The 22,639-nt window shown below is 46.4% G+C and overlaps 1 protein-coding gene across 3 annotated transcripts in view; it reads left to right on the top strand.

The window, feature by feature from the left end:
* Positions 1-821: 821 nt before the first annotated feature.
* SMNDC1 (survival motor neuron domain containing 1) overlaps positions 822-22,639 on the top strand; it is a 51,043-nt gene continuing 29,225 nt past the window's right edge. Inside the window, exons 1-4 of one of the 3 annotated variants that reach the window (XM_077455064.1) lie at positions 822-897; positions 11,433-11,552; positions 15,590-15,732; positions 21,908-22,069. In XM_077455064.1, coding sequence (XP_077311190.1) covers positions 11,433-11,552; positions 15,590-15,732; positions 21,908-22,069 — 425 coding nt within the window. In that variant the 5' untranslated portion in view covers positions 822-897. Of the gene's footprint in view, positions 898-5,021; positions 5,174-11,432; positions 11,553-15,589; positions 15,733-21,907; positions 22,070-22,639 lie in introns of those variants that run through there. The other 2 variants (XM_077455065.1, XM_077455063.1) reach the window with 2 other exon arrangements.

Genomic DNA, 22,639 nt, shown 5'->3' on the forward strand with positions numbered 1-22,639 from the left:
CAGAAACCACAGCAAGAGTGACACTCCCACTGGGCTGGCTCCGAGAGAAAGTAACCTTAAAGCACCCAACTAGACTATGTTTCCATGCCTGCCAGAAGTGACAGCGCCCCCATTGGCCAGGCAGAACACCCTATAGTCCAGTCAGACTGATGCTGAGGTCAAAATTTGGAGTAATTAAACCCAAACCAAACTGCAGTTTAGGTGTAACAGTACATTTCAAAAACACATAGCATGTGCTCTTCAGGAGCCAGCGCTACAAACGTTTTGCCTAGTCCTCTCCTGAAGGTGGCGTAATAATGACCGTAATCGGTCAAAACCAATGGAGCTATGTCACTCAGTGAACGAAAGAGAAATGGCCTGGTCATGAAAGGGGAGTAAAATCTTTCCTGGGCGGAAGTGGTTAACAATTGCTGGACTTTTTCTGAATAGACCTTGTATACTCCATTCACTATGAATGGAGTGCAGCACTTTATATGTTCCCTTCAACGTAAATTGGCAATGGAGTGTGTGTACCAGTTAAACCTTCTCTTCACACCTTTCTATAGGCTGGAGAGGGAATGGAGTATGCGCTATGCATATGGCCAGGGCAATAGAATGTGTGCAACGCTTTATATCTTCCCCTTTGTAAACAGCGCAATGGCGTGCCGCGTGTGTGCAACACTTTGTCGCTTCCCTCACATGTTTCTCCTCCCCTAGAACTCGGCCACCTGTTGTAGTAGGAGGTGTTTCGTCAGATTAGGCGACCCATCAGAATGCCGCATTTCTGTGACCATGGCAATAGACACCCAGGTGACGTCACCCCACTAATGGCTCCTCCCCAGCCTCGCGAGATCTGGAGCTATCGCGAGAAGAGAGTACGGGTTTCTGAGTGTGGAGGAGAGAAGCGTTCCGGGGACGGTGAGTGTGTTGGGGACTGAGGGAATATGTGTGTTGCGGGGAGTGTAGATGGCTCTGTGTGGATGGGAGTGCGGAGGAGCGGACAGGAATGTGGAGGGGCAGGGAGAGCTTATCTTCCTCTGCGGCCTATGAGTCTTCCTATACGGCTCACCGCCGGTACAGAGCCGGCCTGACTGATATCCCTCCGCATGTGTTACCATATCCCTCCGCCGGCTCATTTCTTCCACTTTACGGGGACTTCCCAATGTATGGGATTACCTAAGATTCCCCGTGTTGTCCCTCCGCCGTGAGATCCCCCTCCCCGTGTTGTCCCTCCGCCGTGAGATCCCCCTCCCCGTGTTGTCCCTCCGCCGTGAGATCCCCCTCCCCGTGTTGTCCCTCCGCCGTGAGATCCCCCTCCCCGTGTTGTCCCTCCGCCGTGAGATCCCCCTCCCCGTGTTGTCCCTCCGCCGTGAGATCCCCCTCCCCGTGTTGTCCCTCCGCCGTGAGATCCCCCTCCCCGTGTTGTCCCTCCGCCGTGAGATCCCCCTCCCCGTGTTGTCCCTCCGCCGTGAGATCCCCCTCCCCGTGTTGTCCCTCCGCCGTGAGATCCCCCTCCCCGTGTTGTCCCTCCGCCGTGAGATCCCCCTCCCCGTGTTGTCCCTCCGCCGTGAGATCCCCCTCCCCGTGTTGTCCCTCCGCCGTGAGATCCCCCTCCCCGTGTTGTCCCTCCGCCGTGAGATCCCCCTCCCCGTGTTGTCCCTCCGCCGTGAGATCCCCCTCCCCGTGTTGTCCCTCCGCCGTGAGATCCCCCTCCCCGTGTTGTCCCTCCGCCGTGAGATCCCCCTCCCCGTGTTGTCCCTCCGCCGTGAGATCCCCCTCCCCGTGTTGTCCCTCCGCCGTGAGATCCCCCTCCCCGCGTTGTCCCTCCGCCGCGAGATCCCCCTCCCCGCGCTGTCCCTCCGCCGCGAGATCCCCCTCCCCGCGTTGTCCCTCCGCCGCGAGATCCCCCTCCCCGCGTTGTCCCTCCGCCGCGAGATCCCCCTCCCCGCGTTGTCCCTCCGCCGCGAGATCCCCCTCCCCGCGTTGTCCCTCCGCCGCGAGATCCCCCTCCCCGCGTTGTCCCTCCGCCGCGAGACCCCCCTCCCCCGCGCTGTCCCTCCGCCGCGAGACCCCCCTCCCCCGCGCTGTCCCTCCGCCGCGAGACCCCCCTCCCCCGCGCTGTCCCTCCGCCGCGAGACCCCCGTCCCCCGCGCTGTCCCTCCGCCGCGAGACCCCCGTCCCCCGCGCTGTCCCTCCGCCGCGAGACCCCCGTCCCCCGCGCTGTCCCTCCGCCGCGAGACCCCCGTCCCCCGCGCTGTCCCTCCGCCGCGAGACCCCCGTCCCCCGCGCTGTCCCTCCGCCGCGAGACCCCCGTCCCCCGCGCTGTCCCTCCGCCGCGAGACCCCCGTCCCCCGCGCTGTCCCTCCGCCGCGAGACCCCCGTCCCCCGCGCTGTCCCTCCGCCGCGAGACCCCCGTCCCCCGCGCTGTCCCTCCGCCGCGAGACCCCCCTCCCCCGCGCTGTCCCTCCGCCGCGAGACCCCCCGCCGCGAGACCCCCCTCCCCGGGCGATATCCCCCCCTCCCCGGTGTTGTCCCTCCTCCGTGAGATATCCCCCCCCCCCTCCCCCGTGTTGTCCCTCCGCTGTGAGAATTCCTCATGCCGTGTTATCCCTCCGCCGTGAGATCGCCCCCACGTGTGTTATCCCTCCTCCGTGAGATCGCCCCCACGTGTGTTATCCCTCCTCCGTGAGATCGCCCCCACGTGTGTTATCCCTCCGCCGTGAGATCGCCCCCACGTGTGTTATCCCTCCGCCGTGAGATCGCCCCCACGTGTGTTATCCCTCCGCCGTGAGATCGCCCCCACGTGTGTTATCCCTCCGCCGTGAGATCGCCCCCACGTGTGTTATCCCTCCGCCGTGAGATCGCCCCCACGTGTGTTATCCCTCCGCCGTGAGATCGCCCCCACGTGTGTTATCCCTCCGCCGTGAGATCGCCCCCACGTGTGTTATCCCTCCGCCGTGAGATCGCCCCCACGTGTGTTATCCCTCCGCCGTGAGATCGCCCCCACGTGTGTTATCCCTCCGCCGTGAGATCGCCCCCACGTGTGTTATCCCTCCGCCGTGAGATCGCCCCCACGTGTGTTATCCCTCCGCCGTGAGATCGCCCCCACGTGTGTTATCCCTCCGCCGTGAGATCGCCCCCACGTGTGTTATCCCTCCGCCGTGAGATCGCCCCCACGTGTGTTATCCCTCCGCCGTGAGATCGCCCCCACGTGTGTTATCCCTCCGCCGTGAGATCGCCCCCACGTGTGTTATCCCTCCGCCGTGAGATCGCCCCCACGTGTGTTATCCCTCCGCCGTGAGATCGCCCCCACGTGTGTTATCCCTCCGCCGTGAGATCGCCCCCACGTGTGTTATCCCTCCGCCGTGAGATCGCCCCCACGTGTGTTATCCCTCCGCCGTGAGATCGCCCCCACGTGTGTTATCCCTCCGCCGTGAGATCGCCCCCACGTGTGTTATCCCTCCGCCGTGAGATCGCCCCCACGTGTGTTATCCCTCCGCCGTGAGATCTAAGCCCTCTGTGTGTTATCCCTCCGCCGTGAGATCTAAGCCCTCTGTGTGTTATCCCTCCGCCGTGAGATCTAAGCCCTCTGTGTGTTATCCTTCCGCCGTGAGATCTAAGCCCTCTGTGTGTTATCCTTCCACTGTGAGGCAGGATTCCCTCTATGGGAAAGCATGCAACTTCCCTTGAGAGACTGTGCCTGAGCAGCCAATTGCCAGGCCTGCACATTGCCAAGTGGTTGGGGGGGGGGGGGGGCGCCATACACCTATGTAAGCTCTGTTACCAAGGTTTACTCTTGCAGCTGGCAAAGGAACTCAGATGAATATACTGTAACTTGCCAATAGGGTGGGCTATTGGAAAGTGCTGCCCTTGGCAGGATCTCTTTAACAACTTCAACCCCGGAACATTTGGCTGCTCAATGACCAGGCCATTTTTTGCGGTTTGGCACTTTAACAATTGTGCAGTCGTGCAACACTGTATCCAAACAAAATACAAAATAAAAACACCATCTTTTACTATTTGCTATAATAAATATCCCAATTAAAAAAAACTGACAACGCTGCCAAGCATCAGCAACTTGAAAGCAAGTTTGAATCGTACCCGTCGGGTGCTGGCAGGGACCAGTGCAGAGGTGGAGGTGTAGGCACCACAGCAGAGTAGTTGCGTGACAGACTGGATAGAAGAAAACGTGTTAGGGTGGTCAGTCCTGAGCTGACCCATCGCAATAAAGGTCAGAAAAAGAGATGGCCGGTAACGAGCGAAAGTCAGAGGGTACTATTAGGGGGCATTAATGGTAGAACCAGAATACCTAAACTAAAGATGAATAGGTTGGCAGAACACAAATGTAGCCTCAGAACAACTCAGGAAAAAATATGCGCTTGTGCAAAACTAAAAAGAATGTACACAAATGCTGGAAGTCTAGCCAAGAATATAGACCTGGAGTTGCTGATACATGACATATCAAAAAACTTGATTTGATGGCTCACATGATTGGCTTGATACTGTCCGTGGGTGCTCCTTGGGACAGGGTAGGTGAAAGAGGGGATAGGTTTGGGTGTATGCTACAGGCCCCCTAACTTGAAGGATGAGGAGGAGTCTGACCTCTTGTTACAGTAAGGAATGGCGGCAAGGCAGGGCAATGTTATAATGGGGATTTTCAATTATCCAGATATTGACTGGGTAGAAGGAACTGCTCACCATTTCTAAAATGTCCTGCAGGACAACTTCATGGGTCAATTAGTGGATGCCCCGACTACAAATAGTGCTCTGCTAGATCTACTATTTACAAATAAAACAGATATGATCACAGATGTGGAAGTATAGGACAACTTGGGAAGCAATCACAGGGTATTTACGTTCATAGTAAATGGAGGCATGAGGGTAGTGTTTTTTTTTTTTTAATATATATTAATAGTAAGAAAGTGAGGTCAGAACATATGGCCCCGTAAAAAAAAAAAAATTATCAAGGGAAGTTGGTTACAGATGACAAAGGCAAACAACTGTACTAAATGCATTCTTCTCAGTTTTTACAAAGGAGAAGGAGGGTTATAGTAATTGAGACTGGATCGTTAGTAACGAATGTACCTTTGTGGCTAACAGAACCGGTGTCCGAAAAAGACTTGAAAAACTGAATGCAAATAAATCACCAGGACCAGATGGCTTACACCCAAGAGTCCTCAAAGAACTTAGCCAGGTAATAGCCAGAACGTTATTCCTAACTTTTATGGACAGCAAACTGACAGGAGTGACACCAGTGGATTGACAAAAAACAGTTGTACCAATATTCATAAAAGGGCAAAGACATATACCTGGAGACTACAGACACCAGCCAGTCTATCAATAGTATGTAAACGATTGGATGGGAAGAAAAGGGACTATATCCAAAAATTTGCACATGGAAACAGTATCATTAGTCATAATCAACTTGGATTTATGAAAGATCGATCTTTCCAAACCAATCTGCTAATATTCTACAAGGAAGTGAGCTGCCATCTAGATAAAAGAAGGCCTGTGGATGCCGTGTATTGGGATTTTGCAAAAGCATTTAATTTAGTTCCCATAAACACCTAATTCACAAATTTGAGGTCTGTTGGCATAGACCACAAGGTATATACCTGGATAGAAAACTGGCTACAGGGGTGTGACCAAAGGGTGGTGATAAATAATGTGTACTCAGAATGGTCTGGCGTAGTAAGTGGGGTACCCCAAGGCTCTGTCCTGGGAACAATTCTGTTTAACCCCTTCCCGCCGAGCGTACGCAGATGTGCGTACTCGGCTTCCGGGGGGTATACTGGGATGATGCCCGCACCTGCAGGCATCATCCCGGTACAGTTTTTTTTTTTTTAGCAGGCGATTGGCTATCCAGCCATAACAACCGATGCGGCTAAAAGCCGCTCGGCTGTTATGCCGGAGGAGCGGGAGGGGACGCCCCCCTCCCGCCGCTGTTACCGGTGCTCCCGCTCGATCGGGAGCACAGATTCCTGGTGCGATGCCTCCAGCCGCTGGGGAGGAACTGGAACGAAGCCGTAATCGGCTTCGTTCCAGTCTCCTCATAGTAAACACGGAAGCGACGTCATGATGTCACTTCCCGTTTACTCGATCGTCAGAGCGAGAGCAATAATTCTAGCATTAGACCTGCTCTGTAACGCTAACCTGGTAACCGTAAAAAATGTTTAAAGCATCGCCTATTGAGATTTTTAGGTACCGTACTTTGTCGTCAATCCACAAGTGCGTGCAATTATGAAGTGTGACATGTTTGGTATCTATTTACTCGGCGTAACATTATCTTTCACATTATGCAAATAAAATGGGATAATTTTACATTTTTTATTTTTTTAATTCATGAAAGTGTCCCTTTTCCCAAAAAGTTGCATTTAAAACACCGCTGCGCAAATACCGTGTGACATAAAATATTGCAACAATCGCCGTTTTATTCTCTAGAGTCTCTGTTAAAAAATATATATATAATGTTTGGGGGTTCCAAGTAATTTTCTAGCAAAAAATATGGATTTTAACTTGTAAACACCAAATGCCAAAAATAGGCTTAGTCATGAAAGGGTTAATCTAGTCATAAAATGACTAAAAAGTGTTTGACAATACAAAGCAGGGCAATGACTTCACAGCAGAGTATAGAACCCTTAAAAAAAACCTCCAATAAAATAAAGGGATGGGCAACTACATGGCAAATTTAGGTTTATTGTTGAGAAATGTAAAAGTGATCCATGGGGGCCAAAACATGAATGCAAGTTACCAATGGGGGATTCTGAGATGGGGAAGAATCTGGGGGTCCTAGTAGATCGTAGGTGCAGCAATGCCAAGCTGCAGTAAGCAGAATTTTAACATGCATAAAAAAGGGATTTACATAAGAGATAAGAATATAATTCTACCACATTACAAGACTCTGGTTTGGCCACATCTTGAATATGCCATCCAGTTCTCCAGACAGATGTGGTGGAACTGGATAGAGCCCACAGAAGGGTGAAAAAGCTAATACGGGACTGGAGGACCTCAGGAGAGCATACAAGCATTAAATTCTCCCTGGAGAAGAGATGCTTGAGAAGAGATTTGACAGCAATATACAAATACCTCAATGGTTATTCTAGCATAGGGTGGAAACTATTCAGTTTCAGGGGAATGCTCTGATTCAGACTCGGGGGCCCTGCTGTGACTGGCGGCCCCTGTTCTGATGTATCAGAGGATGCGGACCAGGACCGTTCGGACAGTGGGGATTACTCAGTGTCTGGGTCAGTGCAAGAAAAGGCGCTTGTAGGAGCACTTATTACAGCAGTGCGGGATACCCTAAAATGGAGGATACGGCAGGACATCTATAGAGGTATTGGCCCCTTTCGGGTCCCACAAGCTGGCCCGCACGCCTAAGCAATAGGGAAAACTGCATCGGGCCTTTTCAGTCGAATCGCATAGCGGTGCATTACGCCTTTTTAAGGAGAGTTTCCTGACGAAATGGACATCTCCGATTGTTGATTTCCCCCCAAGGTGGAGCTGGCAGAGCCGTTGGTGCAGAGCCTTAAGTATGTCTGTAATGCGGCTTTAAATACGGCCCCCTTGCTCTCTAGGGCCTCGGTATCAGCAGTAGTGCTATGTCGCCTGATTTGGCTGAAATGCTGGTCTGCAACACTGGAAAGGTTTCAGGGATTCTACACCAATCTATCTATAGTCCCAAAGAAGGAAGGGGAAGGGATCCATCCGATCCCATGTGCCCAGTCAAACAGCGACTCATAGCATGGGGAGGAGGTAAAGGACAGGGAGAGAAGCAAGGTAGAGTGGGAGACCCCCTAGTCTACCACCCAGGGAATGCCCAGCTGCTCCATGCTGCCGAGACAGGTGGAACCATATTTACCCCTCCTGCAGGAACTGCTGTATGCTTTCCACAGAAAGACCCATCACCCGAGCAGTACAGGGTGGCTGCCGGCCACGGCACACTGTGACACAGACAGCAGTAGCCCGGTCATATGTGTGCCCTGGAGCATATAGCTCACTGACCGCCCCTGGAATAGATGGGGCATGTCGTGGCCGACCCAGCGTGTAGCTAGGACCTGCTCACACTCGATGGCCAGGCTGGGGAGACTACAAGGATCTATATAATCCACCCTGGCACCCAGCCCGGCTGTTGATTGAAGATCACTGGAATCAAAAATGCAGAAAAAATAAAAAGAATTTGCAGAAACGATGGTCCCATCGAGAGCCAGGTTATTCTCCTATACTAGGCAGAAAAAAACTGAGCTGCTGGATACAGTGTGAGGGGTTATAGCCAGTAGGACAGCCCTCGGGGCGGTACTGTGCAAGCGTTGCTGTTAACACTTTCTGCCTAGTCCTCTCCTAAAGGGGCAATATAACCCTGAGGTCAAGAAGAGCTGCTGTGTCCGTCAATGAACGAGAGAGAAAAGGAATTTTTTTTTTTTGACCGTTGGACCGACCGTCTTTCACATTGGAGTGAATTGAGAGGCTCTTTCAGGGCACTTTGCAGGCGCTATTTTTAGCACTAGCGACTCAGTTTGAAAGTAGCCTTACTGTTAGTCTTAAGGATGTGGAATTCCCTTCTACAATCAGCGTTGTCAGTGGGGAGTGTCGATTTTAATAATAAAAAAAAAAAACTGTTGAATGGACATCTTAGCGAATGCAATATAGAGGGATATGGGCAATATTACTGACATAAACACATTCTCACATGAATATATACACATCCACATGGGTTGAACTAGATGGTCTGGTGTCTTTATTCAACCTTATCAATTATGAAACTGAAGTACTTTTTTTCGCTTTTTGTTCCCTTTTTCTCATTCCTCACCTTGGTGGGGATGGCGTAGCCCTCGGTCCACCTGCCATATCATTTTTACGTATAGGGTAGTCTATCGAAATGACTAGGCTGCGCTAAATATGACACGCAAAAACACATTGTCACATCTGTGTAGGTGGAAATGGAGCCCTAGGGCCCTTTCACACTGTTGCATTTTTACCTTGCAAGAAAAGTTTTCCCTTTTAAATCTTATGGGACTCCGCTGCGGTGCATTTTGAAAAGTCCTGCGTGCTGCATTTTGGGTGTGGTGTTCAAAAGCGTAAAAATGCACATTGAAATCAATGGAAAACGCATCAAAATGTCCTACATTTGCCTTTTTGGTGTTGTTGTTTTTGTGTTTTTATTTTTTTATTTTTTGTCACTTTTTTAATTTAATGGGTGTAGGCATCCAGATATGCATCTAAAACACAGAAAAAATGTGTGTGCGTTTTTTCTTTTTCTGAGATTTTGCTACAGAGCAGCATGAAATTAGGCTTATTCCTGGCTCTGGCAGGCTCTCTCCAAACTTGCAACCAATCCAGTGGTGCTGTCACCTTTCTAAGGCACTTCCAGCCAATGTTCATTTTGACTTCAAATTTCAGTTTAGTTTTAGTCAGTCTTTTGACTAAGATGCCAGGTCCCAAAAGACATCGGGATCATTCAGAAAGCGCAGCTCGACTTGCCCTTGCGCAGTAGGCTGTGTAGCCTGAAGGATTGACAAAGCGGCTCGAGGTGCCACTGCCAACATCGTGGGATCCTAGGATATAGGTAAGTATCCTTATATTAAAAGTCAGCAGCTACAGTATTTTTTTTATAATTTTTTTTTTTCTAGACTGGTGCTCCTCTTTAAAGAGAAAGTAAACCCTGATGGGTTTTACATCCTCTTTGTTTCCCTTCAAAGGCAAAGCATAATGGGCTACTATGCATCACATAGTAGCCCATTATGTGTCCCTTACTTGAAACCGAAGCCTGTGATGTCACCGCTGTCCCCTCTTCCACGAAGCGTCCATCTTCCTTCCGAGTATCATGGCTCCGGCACTGTGATTGGCCAGAGCCGCAATGATGTCACTCATGTGTGCGGGAGCCGCTGCTAACATCATAATCGCTGCTAGCAGCGGCACGCTTCAGTGCGCCGCTGTCAAAGGGGCATGCACCGTAGATAGCGGTGCCTGTCTTTTGCAAATATCTCCATATTTCTTGCACCTACAGGTAAGCCTTAATGTAGGGCTTACCTGTAGGTAAAAGTGGTCTGTTTTGCAAATACCTTAAGGTTTGAACATGAACTACAGACACAGATTTAGCCGTTGCGATATATACGTCTTTAGAAATAATACCAAATTTCATAAACAAACAAAAATATTGCTTTTTGAGAAACAGAAGTGCAACTTTAAGATGTAAAAGAAAAACTGTAAACTCTTGGCTTTAATGCCATCATTAATTTATAAAGAAGAAAACTTTTTTTTTCTTTTCTTTCAGCAGCTTAGGAGATGCCCCCTACTCATTCTTATGTGGTAGTGCAATACATGTTTAACCACCAGAAGGTTTACCTTCCAGACCATTTTTTGCAACATGGCACTGCATAATTGCGTGACCCTGTGACACTGTACCCAAATAAAATGTTTGTTTTTTTTCACAAATAAAGCTTTCTTTTGGTGGTATTTTATCACGTCTGCATTTTTTTTTTTTTTTTTTTTTTTTTTTTTTTTTTTTTTTTGGGGCTATAAACAAACCAACAATTTAGAAAAAAAATATTTTTTACTTTCTGAAATCATTTATTTTTTCCAATTCAGGTCAATATGTGTTCTGCTACATATTTTTGGTAAAAAATATCCCAATAAGCGTAATATTGATTGGTTTGCACAAAAGTTTTATAGCTTCCCACTTCCTACAAACTATGGGATATTTTGTTTTCTTTATCTTTTGTTGCCAATTTAGAAAAGGCCAGCAGAGGGCGCCAAAGAAATAGTGCGAGTGTAATGTGTGGCACTGAAATAGGAAAGGATTGCTGGGAGCTTGAGTCAGGGAGCTGGGGCTTTAACGGGCAGTGGAAGCTTGGGTGGGTAAACTTCCCTCCCTCACATTTTCATTCATTGGCGTTGATTTTCGCCATATTTTTCAGCAATTGGTTTAATTCAAATTTTATTCTCATTTTAGTTTTCGTCACTGAAAACATGCAGCTGACAAAAACTGGCGAAAATATTTTCGGCAACTAAATTAACATTGCTTCCAGCTGTGGTCTCACTCTCCCCTCCTTCACATACAACGCAGGAGCCCTGCACTGTAGGTGATGAGGCAGAAGACAACAGCGCTAGAGCTTGCTAGAACATGGAATGTGGTAAATAATCCAGTTTATCCCTGCTCCCATAGACTAAACAAGCATTCATGCGGGGGGGGGGGGGGGGGGTACATTGCAACGGTGGTCCTTTTTTTTTATTATTTTTTTTTTATTATTTTTTACTTAAGCTTTAACTGAGCTTTTACCAGCCCCATATCCTTTATAACCTCTTCTTTTGCATATTTGTCCCACCCTGTTCTGCAATCACACAGTGCTGGGGGCTAAATGCTACAACATAGAGATCTCTGCATTTTAAAGTAACTGCTTTTGGATACAACATTTTAACAAAATGTGGATTCAACTCATAAATGCTTATTTGCACAGATGGCTGAAGAACTCGCGAAGCAGTTGGCTGGATACAAAGCCCAGCTCCAGCAGGTGGAGGCAGCACTGACTGCTGATGCTGACAATGAGGATTTGCTGAAACTGAAAAAGGATTTAACGGTGAGTGTGCGACAATGGTTCCTATGGAGTTGTATTCCCTTTAGTGGTGAGAGCCGCTGTTTGTGTTTGTGTGCAAGAAACGTGTGATTTTTAAAGTGTGTGTGTCTGGGGACACACTACATCTAGAATACATGGGTGTTTCCCCATTTTCTTTTTCACTTTAACCTTTTGGATGCCAGTGGTGTTTTTGTATTTTTTTTTTTGCACACGTTTAACCGGTCCTGGCTGGCTCATGTGCATTTACGGGGCAGAATGGCTCCCCTGTGCGAAACCCCCCTTTGGTGGCTCTTAAAAGGAACCCCCTAGAGGGCTCGCACCTAATGTGCGTGGCCAGTCGTGTGCATGAACGCCAGCACAGGGATTTGTGTCTGTGTGTGTGTGTGTGTGTAAACGCACAAATCCCTGTGCTGTCAGAGGAGAGGAGACATGTCTTTTGTTCCTAGTAAGTAGGGACAGCGATATGTCTCCTCTCCTATTTTTAGTCCTATCCCCATACAGTTAGAACACACACTTAACCCCTTGATCGCCCCCTAGTGTTAACCCCTTCCCTGCCAGTGTCATTTACACAGTAATCAGTGCATTTTTATAGCACCAATTGCTGTATAAATGTCAATGGTCCCAAAAATTTGTCACGTGTCCGATCTGTCCCTTGCAATACTACTAAAAATTGCAGATCACTGTCATTATTAGTTAAAAAAAATGCCGTAATTCTTTCCCGTGGTTTGTAGACGCTATAACTTTTGCGCAAACCAATGAATATACGCTTATTTTTTTTTTACCAAAAATTTGTGGAAGAATATATGTTGGTCTAAAGCAGGGGTACCCAACCTTTTGAAGAGCGAGGGCCACTTAACCGACTTGGTAACCGGTCGTGGGCCACAATGAGCAGAGCAGGTGGATGACAGGTCCATGTAGAGCGAACACAGCCCACTCTACTCTATGGGTTCTCCGATCCACCCTGACGGAAGGGGATTGATCCCCTTTTTTTTTCGAATCAGATTGGAGGTAGGCAGGTGTAAAAGGACACAAATCTGTTTACGTCTGCCATTTCATAGAGGTGAATGGAGGATCCGATTGAGTTGGACTAATTGTGTGAAAGGTGCCTTTCACACTAATGTAGCACAGTGCACATGTGTCTTTCCTGCGGGTTAGCTACACTTTTCCATAGACTTCTATTATATCCTGCAGGTGTGTTGCACTTTCTGAAAGCTCACCAAACCCGCAGGTAATAACCGAAGTCTATGGCTCAGTGCAGGTAACCTGAAGGTGCACTGTACCTACGGATCAGTTTGAAAGCAGCCCAGTAACCACTGCGCAGATATGCCCATATACACACTGCAATTTTAGTAATAAACTGACCTTTAATAACAGTCTTCCATTCAGGTATCGCCTGCTGTTGCTGTCCCTGGCAGAGTGCATTTGGCATCACTCCGCCTGTGGTAAGAGACGGCGCTATACAGGAAGCTTATACAGCTCTGCTCCACAGCTGCTTGCTTTGCCGGCTTCATTAACAACAGATGTTCATGGATTGCAGACCCGCCATCCCAGATCTGGGCTTGTCAATCTTCCATCCCACAGATGGAGGTCACGGGCCACATCAGAGGGCTCCGCAGGCCACATATGGCCCTCGGGCCACTGGTTGGGCACCCCTGGTCTAAAGTGATGAAGAAATTTTGTTTTTTAAAAACATTTTTGGGCATATTCATTATAGCAAAAAGTAAAAAATATTGTTTTAGTCTTTTTCAAAATTGTCGCCTTTTTTTTTTTTTTTGTGTGTGTAGCACAAAAAAATAAAAACTGCAGAGATGATCAAATAGCAACAAAAGAAAGTTCTATTTGTGGAAAAAAAAAAAAGGATGTGCATTTAATTTGGGTACAACATTGCATGACCGTGCAATTACCAAATTGTAAAAAGTGCTCTGGTCAGGAAGGGGGTAAAACCTTCCGGAGCTGAAATGGTTAAACGTTTTTAGGCCTGAAGATTACACAAAACCCCCAAAGGTATATTTTCTGAAAGCAGACACCCTAGAGAATAAAATGTCACACAGTATTACCGCAAAGGTCTAGGAAACGCAGAATTTCAGTAAAAAAAAAAAAACACACTAATGTGAATTTTAGGGAAAGCAAACACCATAAACCACCCACATTTTTGTTAAAATATAAAAGCCAAGGTTGCACGAAAGTAAATAGATACCCAACATGTCAAACCCTTTAAAAGAGGAGCATGGGTTTGGGTGAGTGATTGAACACCGCCGATAGCTCGGAGTCGATTCTCACAGCTCCCTGAGCAGAGAGCTGCTGACTGTCAGTCAGCAGCTCTCCTCCTCGCTCACTGGAACACTGAGCTGTGGAGTGGCGGGGAGTGGCTATCTCGGGCTCTCAGCGGCTCACTGAGACTGCCATAGTCCAGGGACCTGGCGCTTCCAGACTCCCATCGTTGGGATGACGCGGTACTGATTCCTGTGATGGCAGCAGAGAGTGGACTTCAGTCCACTCTGCTGAAAACGGGTCACGGGAGTGCAAAATTAATTGCACTCCTATGATCCATAGGAGAAGCCCAGCCAAATTAGCTTATCTGGACTTCTCCTTTAAACTTGTGTGCACCCATGAAATGGCGACAAACTTTAATACCTAATGATTTCAGTAGGCGACTTCAAAAGACCCCTATAGGTATCATTTTACTAATTACTAGAATTATGGCTCTCACTCTGGGGTGCACAGCAATATGTAACGAACATCTCAGTCAAGGCACGCAGGTGCCCCCCACATGCGCATATGTGTCCGTGGGGGGCCTCCAAAAATGTTTTGGGGGGGGGCGGGGGAGATTGTATGTTTTTGGATGTAACTTTATTTGTTTGCAAAAAAAAAAAAGTGTGTGTATAGTACAGTATCAAAGTATTGGGACGCCTGCCTTTACACGCATGTTTTAATGGCATCCCAGTCTTAGTCTGTAAGGTTTCAATGTTGAGTTGAACAAATCAAGGTCCAGAAAGACAGTGCCTGACCTTTTACATGCGATTCTGAAAGAATGATCAAACATTCCCATAGACACAGTCCTAAACCTTGTGGACAGCCTTCCCAGAAGAGCTGAAGCTGTTCTAGCTGCAAAGGGTGGGCCAACTCAATATTGAACCCTACGAGCTAAGACTGGGATGTCATTAAAGTTTGTGTGTGTATGTAAAGACAGGCGTCCCAATATAGTGTGTATGTATGTATGTGTATATAGATAGATAGAGCACAGCACTCTTGGAATGCTAAATTGAATTTGTATTAGATGGGAGGAGCTTTTGATCATTACATCAAACTTTATAGAAACGTTTAAATATTTTATTAAGTTGACTGACCAGTTTGTACTTTTTTGAATTGCTGGCAAAAATCCTGACCTTCATTTATTTATTTTTTCCCAGCCTGTGGAATTTTTAAAGTTGAAATTGTAGTACAATGCAAAGGGCGCTCAGATTTCCTGGGCCCCCCTTCTCCTCTATAAATAAACTGTTGGTGAAAACTGTACCTGTACACAAAAAAAAAAAAAGACCTGCCCTTATATGCTTATCCCCCTACCTGTGTCTTCTGCATTGTGCTGTCATCTTTCCAGCTGGAATCTAGGAAATGCAGAGCGGGTAAAATCTCAAAAGAAGGCACTCCAGTCATTGCAAAAGAGTCTTGTGAGTTTTTGGCTGCTCTCTATTTCCCAGGATCAAGCTGAAAAGAGTGTGATGTCCTCCTTGCCGAGGTGAGGTAAATTATAAATCTTAACATCTTTTCTTAGCAACACATTTTACACCTAGCAGTAGTAAGTGATTTGTGATGGGGGGGGGGTTCAGACAGTGTAAGTGGACATTTTACTACAAGAGCTGCTTTAAAGACAATCAGGAGACCTTCCATTTGTAAAAGAACCATGCACTTCCAGACAGCAAGGAACCAGAAAACTGAGGGCAATCCCTCAGTTTTCTGGTTCCTTGCTGTCTAGAAGTGCACGGATTGGGTTTTATTTTCAGCCACAAGTCTGCACTGTTTCTACTTTTTTATAATTTCAGGAAGTCATTGAATTGACTAAAGACCTTCTCGCCTCACAACCCTCGGAAACCCCTGACGATTCAGATGGTCAGGCCTCTGCTGGTGGCAGCCAGGCCTGGACAGTGGGGGAGCGTTGCATGTCAGTATGGACTGAAGATGGACAGTAAGTGGCAGGCTGCATAGTATTGGTTTACCATATGATGTACTGTGAGCTGGTAAGATGTGCTTGCTCTGTTGTGGCTGTAACATTATGTTAGCCCTGTAGATTGCATGCAGGGAACAGTATCTCAACTGTTGCGTAGCAGAAATGCTGGTTTTATTGCTTGTTTTATAAAGGGTCTATCTGAAAAATGCAGGATAATTCTTAGAGGAAGTAAACCCTGATGGGTTTGCTTCCTCTTTGATTCCCTGCAAAGGTAAAGCATAATGGACTACTGTGCATCGCATAGTAGCCCATTATGTGCCACTTACCCGACACAGGAGCCAGCGAAGTCACCGCTGTCCTCTTGTGTACGGAGCCTCCATCTTCTTGGTGGGCCTCGCTGCTCCGACGCTGTCATTCGATGGAGCCGCGATGACGTCACTCCCGCGCATGCGCACGGGAGCCACCACTCGCGGCATATCGCCGCTAACAACGGCACGCTTAGTGCGCCTGCGTGTTTACCACGTTAATTGCTTTGCTCCTGCCCTATAGCCGAAAGACGGCTACAGAGCGGACGCTAACTGCTGGGAGGCCGTCCCTGGACGTCCTCCTGTTTACTTCCCCTCTGCGCGCCGCCGCAGGAGCGCATCGGGGAAGTTCTGTGCTGGCCGTGTCCCTCGGAGACACAGCCAATCACAGATGGCTGTAAACGGCCAATAACAGCGGCGTTTACAGTGCGATCAGCGTGTCCAATGAGAGATGATCTCATATATGTAAACATATGTGGTCATCTCTCAGCGCCGCTCTCCCTCCTCACACAGACAGCGTGTGAGGAGGGAGAGATGAACGGCTGCAGCGGCCGTAAGTTAAAAAAAAAAAAAAGTAAAAAAAAAGTGCCACCTGTTAGTGCCATCTGTCCCCAGTGCCACCTGTTAGTGCCATCTGTCCCCAGTGCCACCTGTTAGTGCCATCTGTCCCCAGTGCCACCTGTTAGTGCCATCTGTCCCCAGTGCCACCTGTTAGTGCCATCTGTCCCCAGTGCCACCTGTCGTCAGTGTCATCAATGCCACTTATCAGTGCCATCTGTCATCAGTGTCACGTGTCATCGGTGCCACATATTAGTGCCATCTGTCATCAGTGTCACATGTCATTGTCCTGGTGCTCCAGGGCCTTGAAAAGTGTAATAGGTAGTCAGCAAGTTAGATGTGCAATTTATGCTCCTAGAACACGTGATGGCGCTCATTGCATGTTGGGCCTCTCTATGTGGCCAGGCTGTGAAAAAGTCCCACACATGTGGTATTGTAATACTCAGGAGGAGTAGCAGAATTTTTTGGGGGGTGTCATTTGTGGTATACACATGCCACGTGAGAGAAATAACCTATTACAATGACAATTTTGTGGGAAAAAATATAAAAAATCTTAATTTTGCAAAGAATTGTGGGGAAAAAATGACAACATCAAAAAGCTCACCATGCATCTTACTAAATACCTTGGAATGTCTACTTTCCAAAAAGGGGTCATTTAGGGGGTATTTGTACTTTCCTGACTTGTTCGGGTCGCAAGAAATGAGATCACCAGTACATCAGATGTGATCAATTTTGTATGATTCGCACCACAGCTTGTAGACTCTATAACTTTCACAAAGACCAAATAATATCCACTAATTTGGGTTATTTTTACCAAAGATATGTAGCAGTATAAATTGTGGCCAAAATTTATGAAGAAAAATTAATAATTAGCATAATTTTGCCACAGAAACAAATATATGCTTTTTTTTTTTTTTTTTTTTTCGAAATTTTCGGTCTTTTTTCATTTATAGCGCAAAAAATAAAAACCCCAGAGGTGATCAAATGCCACCAAAAGAAAGCTCTATTTGTGGGAAAAAAGGACAAAAAATTCATTTGAGTACAGTGTTGCATGACTGAGTAATTGTCATTCAAAGTGTGAGCACCGAAAGCTGAAATTTGGTCTGGGCAGGAGGGGGGTTTAAGTGCCCAGTAGGCAAGTGGTTAACATAGGAAGTGGTGTATTTTGATTTTGTGCTGCCCTAGGCAACACTATAGATGGGTGCATCCATCTCAAATGTGTGTGGGATGATCGCTGTCCAACATGTGCGTTCGCCTTTGCATGGGAGGACGGTGGCATTTAAAAAAATTTTTTTTACACAGTAGCTTTAATTTTGTTAATCACTTTTTTTGCTTTAACGAGAAATGTAAACTCCCTTGTGACAGGTACTCTTTATGGAGAGATCTGGGGTCTATAAGACCCCAGATCCCTCCTCTCCCCTAAAAAGAATGCAAAATGCCAAGCTATCCTTCCTATGTCATGACCTAAAATCTGACCAGGAAGTAAGGCAGAAGTAATCGAGCAGTGTATTTAAACATTAAGAGCGTGCGGTAAGCCTGTGTAGAATTAATGCAAAGCTGTTTTATTTTTGAAAAATAAGTACATTATATCCTATATTGGTACATAGGGGAGCTGGAATTTAGAAGAAAAAAAAAAGTGAACTTGGTCTTTAATTTTAATCTGCTTATATTTTGCCTTTCCTGGTTCCTCTCTCTGCCCTCATCAATATGTCAGTGGCTGTAAAAGCTGAAGTTTTTTTTTTTTTTTTATCTTCATGTATGAAGGTGGTAAACCTTCAGTATGCAGCCCCCATTCCCCCCAATACCTGAGTCCTATCACGATCCAGTGATGTGCACAAGAACGGCTGCTCTCCTGACTCTCTGCCGCCTCATAAGCTGAGACAGCAGCAGAAGCCTTTGGCTTTCAATCACAGCCAGTGAGCCAATGAGGAAAGAGCAGAGGACGGGGCCAAACCCCGTTCTGTGTGTTTTATGGACACGCAAAACTAGTCTGGAGCAAGTGCCCCCATAGCAAGCTGCTTGCTATGGTGGCACTTGGAGAAGATGAGGATCGGGGCTGCTCTGTGCAAAATCTTTGCACAGAGCAGGTAAGTATAAGGTGCTGTTCATAGCTTTTGAAAACCTTTCCTCCGTACTCCTTAGACCTGCTGCAAAAAGTGTTAGGAGTTATTCATATATCAAAATTCCTTGATGAGTGAGTGTTCCTAGGCCTAAGTAACATCCACGTGTGATGCTAAGCTTCCATGAAAGAACTGAAATCCGATGAATGAAAGAAGCAGGCCAGAATGTCCTCCAGCCAGGAAGTGAAGCGGGCTCTATATGCCCTGGTCCAGTCATGTGATCCACATTTCAATCACTTGTGGCTGGAACGAACCTCTCAGAATCCTGGGAGCAGTGATGTCACTCATAGGCTCCTGTGGTCCATCTGTTGTCGGCACTCCATCTTCTTCCCTGCAGCTGCCGCTGACTGACAGGAGAGTTGAATCAAGTGACTGGACCAGAGTAGCTTGAATATACAGTGCATCTAGAACGTATTCACAGTGCTTCACTCTTTCTACATTTTGTTATTTTACAGCTTTATTCCAAAATGGATTAAATTCATTATTTCCCTGAAAATTCTACAAATAATACCCCATAATGACAACTTGAAAGATGTTTGTTTGTTTGAAATCTTTGCAAATTAAAAATAAAAAACAAAAAAAATCTAATGTACATAAGTAATTCACAGCCTTTACTCAATTTGTTGAAGCACCTTTGGCACTAATTACAGCCTCAAGTCTTTTTGAGTATGATGCTACAAGCTTGGCACACCTATTTTTGGCCAGTTTCTCCCATTCTTTGCAGGACCTCTCAAGCTCCATCGGGTCGGATGGGGAGCGTTGGCACACAGCCATTTTCAGCTCTCTTCAGAGATGTTTAATCGGGTTCAAGTCTGGGCTCTGGCTGGGCCACTCAAGGATGTCTCTGTACATTACTACATTCATCTTTTCATTGATCCTGACTAGTCCCCCAGTTCCTGCCACTGAAAAACATCCCCGAGGCATGATGTTGCCACCACCATGCTTCACTGTAGGGATGATCTTGGTAAGAGAAGTGGTACCTGGTTTTCTCCAGACATGATGCTTGCCATTCAGGCCAAAGAGTTCAATCTTTGTTTCATCAGACCAGAGAATTTTGTTTCTCGTAGTCTGAGAGTCCTTCAGGTGTCACGTGCCTTTTACTGAGGAGTGTCTTCCATCTGGTCACTACCATACAGGCCTGATTGGTGGATTGCTGCACAGATGGTTGTTCTCCTCTCTCCACAGAGAAACGCTGGAGCTCTGTCAGAGTGACCATCGGGTTCTTGGTCACCTCCCTGACTAAGGTCCTTCTCCCCTCTTCGCTCAGTTTGGGCTGGCCGCTCTAGTAAAAGTCCTGGTTGTTCCAAACTTCCGTTTCTTCCGAGGCAATTTAATTTGCATATGTAGCGCTATACAAGTTTTTATTCATTCATTTATTCACTGTGCTCATTGGGTCCTTCAATGCTGCAGATATTTTTCGGTACCTTTCTCCAGATCTGTGCCTCAATACAATTCTATCTCGGAGGTCTGGAGACAATTCTTTGGACTTCATGGCTTGGTTTGTGCTCTGACACGCACTGTTAACCGTGGGATCTTTTGTAGACAGGTGTGTGCCTTTCCAAATCATGTCCAATCAACTGAGTTTACCACAGGTGGACTCCAATCAAGTTGTAGAAACGTCTCAAGGATGATCAGTGGAAATAGGATGCATCTGAGCTCAATTTTGAGTGTCATGGCAAAGGCTGTGCATACTTATGTACATGGGATTTATTTATTTTTTCCTTGCATATAAATTTGAAAAGATTAAAAAAAAAAAACGTTCACGTTGTCATTATGGGGTATTGTTTGTAGAATTTTGGAATAAGGCTGTAACATAACAAAATGTGGAAAAAGTGAAGCGCTGTGATTACTTCCTGGATGCACTGTAGCCAAGTATAGCCCTCCTTTCTTAAACAGATTAGTCATCATAGATGTTGGGGGAGGGGTGCATGTAGGTTTGGCCTGGAATTATACTTTCTAACAAGCAGTGTAAACTTGAATTTGACCTGGCAGCAGCCTTTTGCAGTCCCTCTGCAGCAGAACTCGGACTTGGAGAGGGAGAAACTGCACAAAGAGCCAGTCAGTTCTGCAATGCCCTTGTGCTGACAAAGGACATGCTGATAAAAGTAGGGAGTGGAGAGGTGAGCTCATCAGTCGGCTGCTTTTCCTTTTGACTTATTCACTTACAGGTTGGGGGAGGAATAGGACTTGTAAGCATTTCTTAGCTACAGCAGAGGAAATAAAATCAGGTCTCCTCTCACTGCATTTGTATGGCCAACCTGAAGTCCATTTCTTAGCTGTGAGGATACATCGGACCTCCCTGTCTTATTCATTATTTTTTAACAAGTGACAATGATGTAAGAACATGATTACAATCGGTCACAATAAATATAAGTATGTCAAGTCAAAACCTTTTTTTTCTTAGTTTTGGGTAGTCGGAAGGGTTAGAACCCCTGTCAAGTTACTTTTTTTTTTGTTATCTGGGGCTCCATTAGAGAGATTCGCCCTTACTTCCCGTCCAGATGGCAATGTTTTAGCAGACAGGAAGTAAGGAGAACTCGCCAAGAAGAAACCAAAATAATAATGCTTTTCTTTAGTAGAGTAGGGGAAGGCTAGTCCCTCTTCGCTTTTTTTTTTTTATTTATTTATTTATTTTTTTTGGTCTCTGTTCTAGATTTTCTCTTGCTTTCTGTCCTGCACATGGTTTCACCAGGCAGAAAGTGAAGGTGAAATCTCTGTAATGGAGCTCCCAATATCAGTAAAAACATGGTGTCCTAGCCTACTTTTAACCACTTGTGGACCGCCCATTTTTTTTGTTCAAAATTGTCTCTTTTTTTTTTTGTTTGTTTATAGTGCAAAAAATAATAACCGCAGATTTGATCAAATACCACCAAAAGAAAGCTCTATTTCTGGGAATAAAGAAAAAAATAAAAAAAATAAATAACATTTTATTTGGGTACAGCATTGCACAACCGTGCAATTGTCAGTTAAATTAACACCGTGCCATATCACAGTATTGGCCTGGTCCTGAAGTGGGGTAAATCTTCCAGAGCTGAAGTAGTTAACTGAAACTGGATAAAAAAAAAAAGGTTTTGGCATGATGTATATTTGATGTTAGCTGGGTAACTGTAGACAAGGGGGATTGGGCTCTTGATTTGCACTGTGTGATGTTGGCGTCATGCCATGTTGAAGGCCATTACTCACATGCTTACAGCCATGATCTCTTTACAGGTGGTACGAAGCTGAGATCGAGGAGATAGATGAAGAGAACGGCACCGCAGCCATCACCTTCTTGGGTTACGGAAATGCTGAAGTCACTTCTCTGCTCAACCTGAAACCCTTGGAAGAGGGAAGGAAAACCAAGGATGTCAGCGGCAGCCTACCCATGTCAAAGTGCGTATGTCTTCCAAACCAGTGCCATGTTTATGTAGCTGTACCTTCTTTTTTTTTTTTTTTTTTTTACATATGTTTACAAAATCATTTTAGGCCTAAAGATTGTATAAACCCCCAAAACATTATATATTTTCTGAAAGCAGACACCCTAGAGAATAAAATAGTGGTAGTTCAATTTTTTTTTTTTTTTTGATCACATGATATTTTACTGCAAAAGTCTAGGAACACAAAATTTCTGTAAAAATACACTAAAGTTAATTTTAGGGCACCCAAACCCAATAAATGACTCAATTGTTTGGTAAAATAGAAAAGATCAGGTTGTACCAAGCAAATCGATGCCACACATGTCACACCTTAAATTTGCGTATGCCTGTGAAATGGCAACAGACTTTAGTACACCCTATATCTTGTGTAGGCGACACTTTAAAAACCTCCTATAGGTCATCAGTTTAGCATATCCCGGCTAGCGGTCTCCAGAACGGTGCCAGCAGTAGAAAAGAGATCTACAGGTCAGTGTAAAGCAATACACTGGGCATAATAGTATATGGCTGCTTTCATACTGATGCACTG

The sequence above is a fragment of the Lithobates pipiens genome, unplaced genomic scaffold (assembly GCF_037356315.1).
Source record: "Lithobates pipiens isolate NorthernLeopardFrog02 unplaced genomic scaffold, aLitPip1_a1.2 Scaffold_25, whole genome shotgun sequence".
Classification (NCBI taxonomy): domain Eukaryota; kingdom Metazoa; phylum Chordata; class Amphibia; order Anura; family Ranidae; genus Lithobates; species Lithobates pipiens.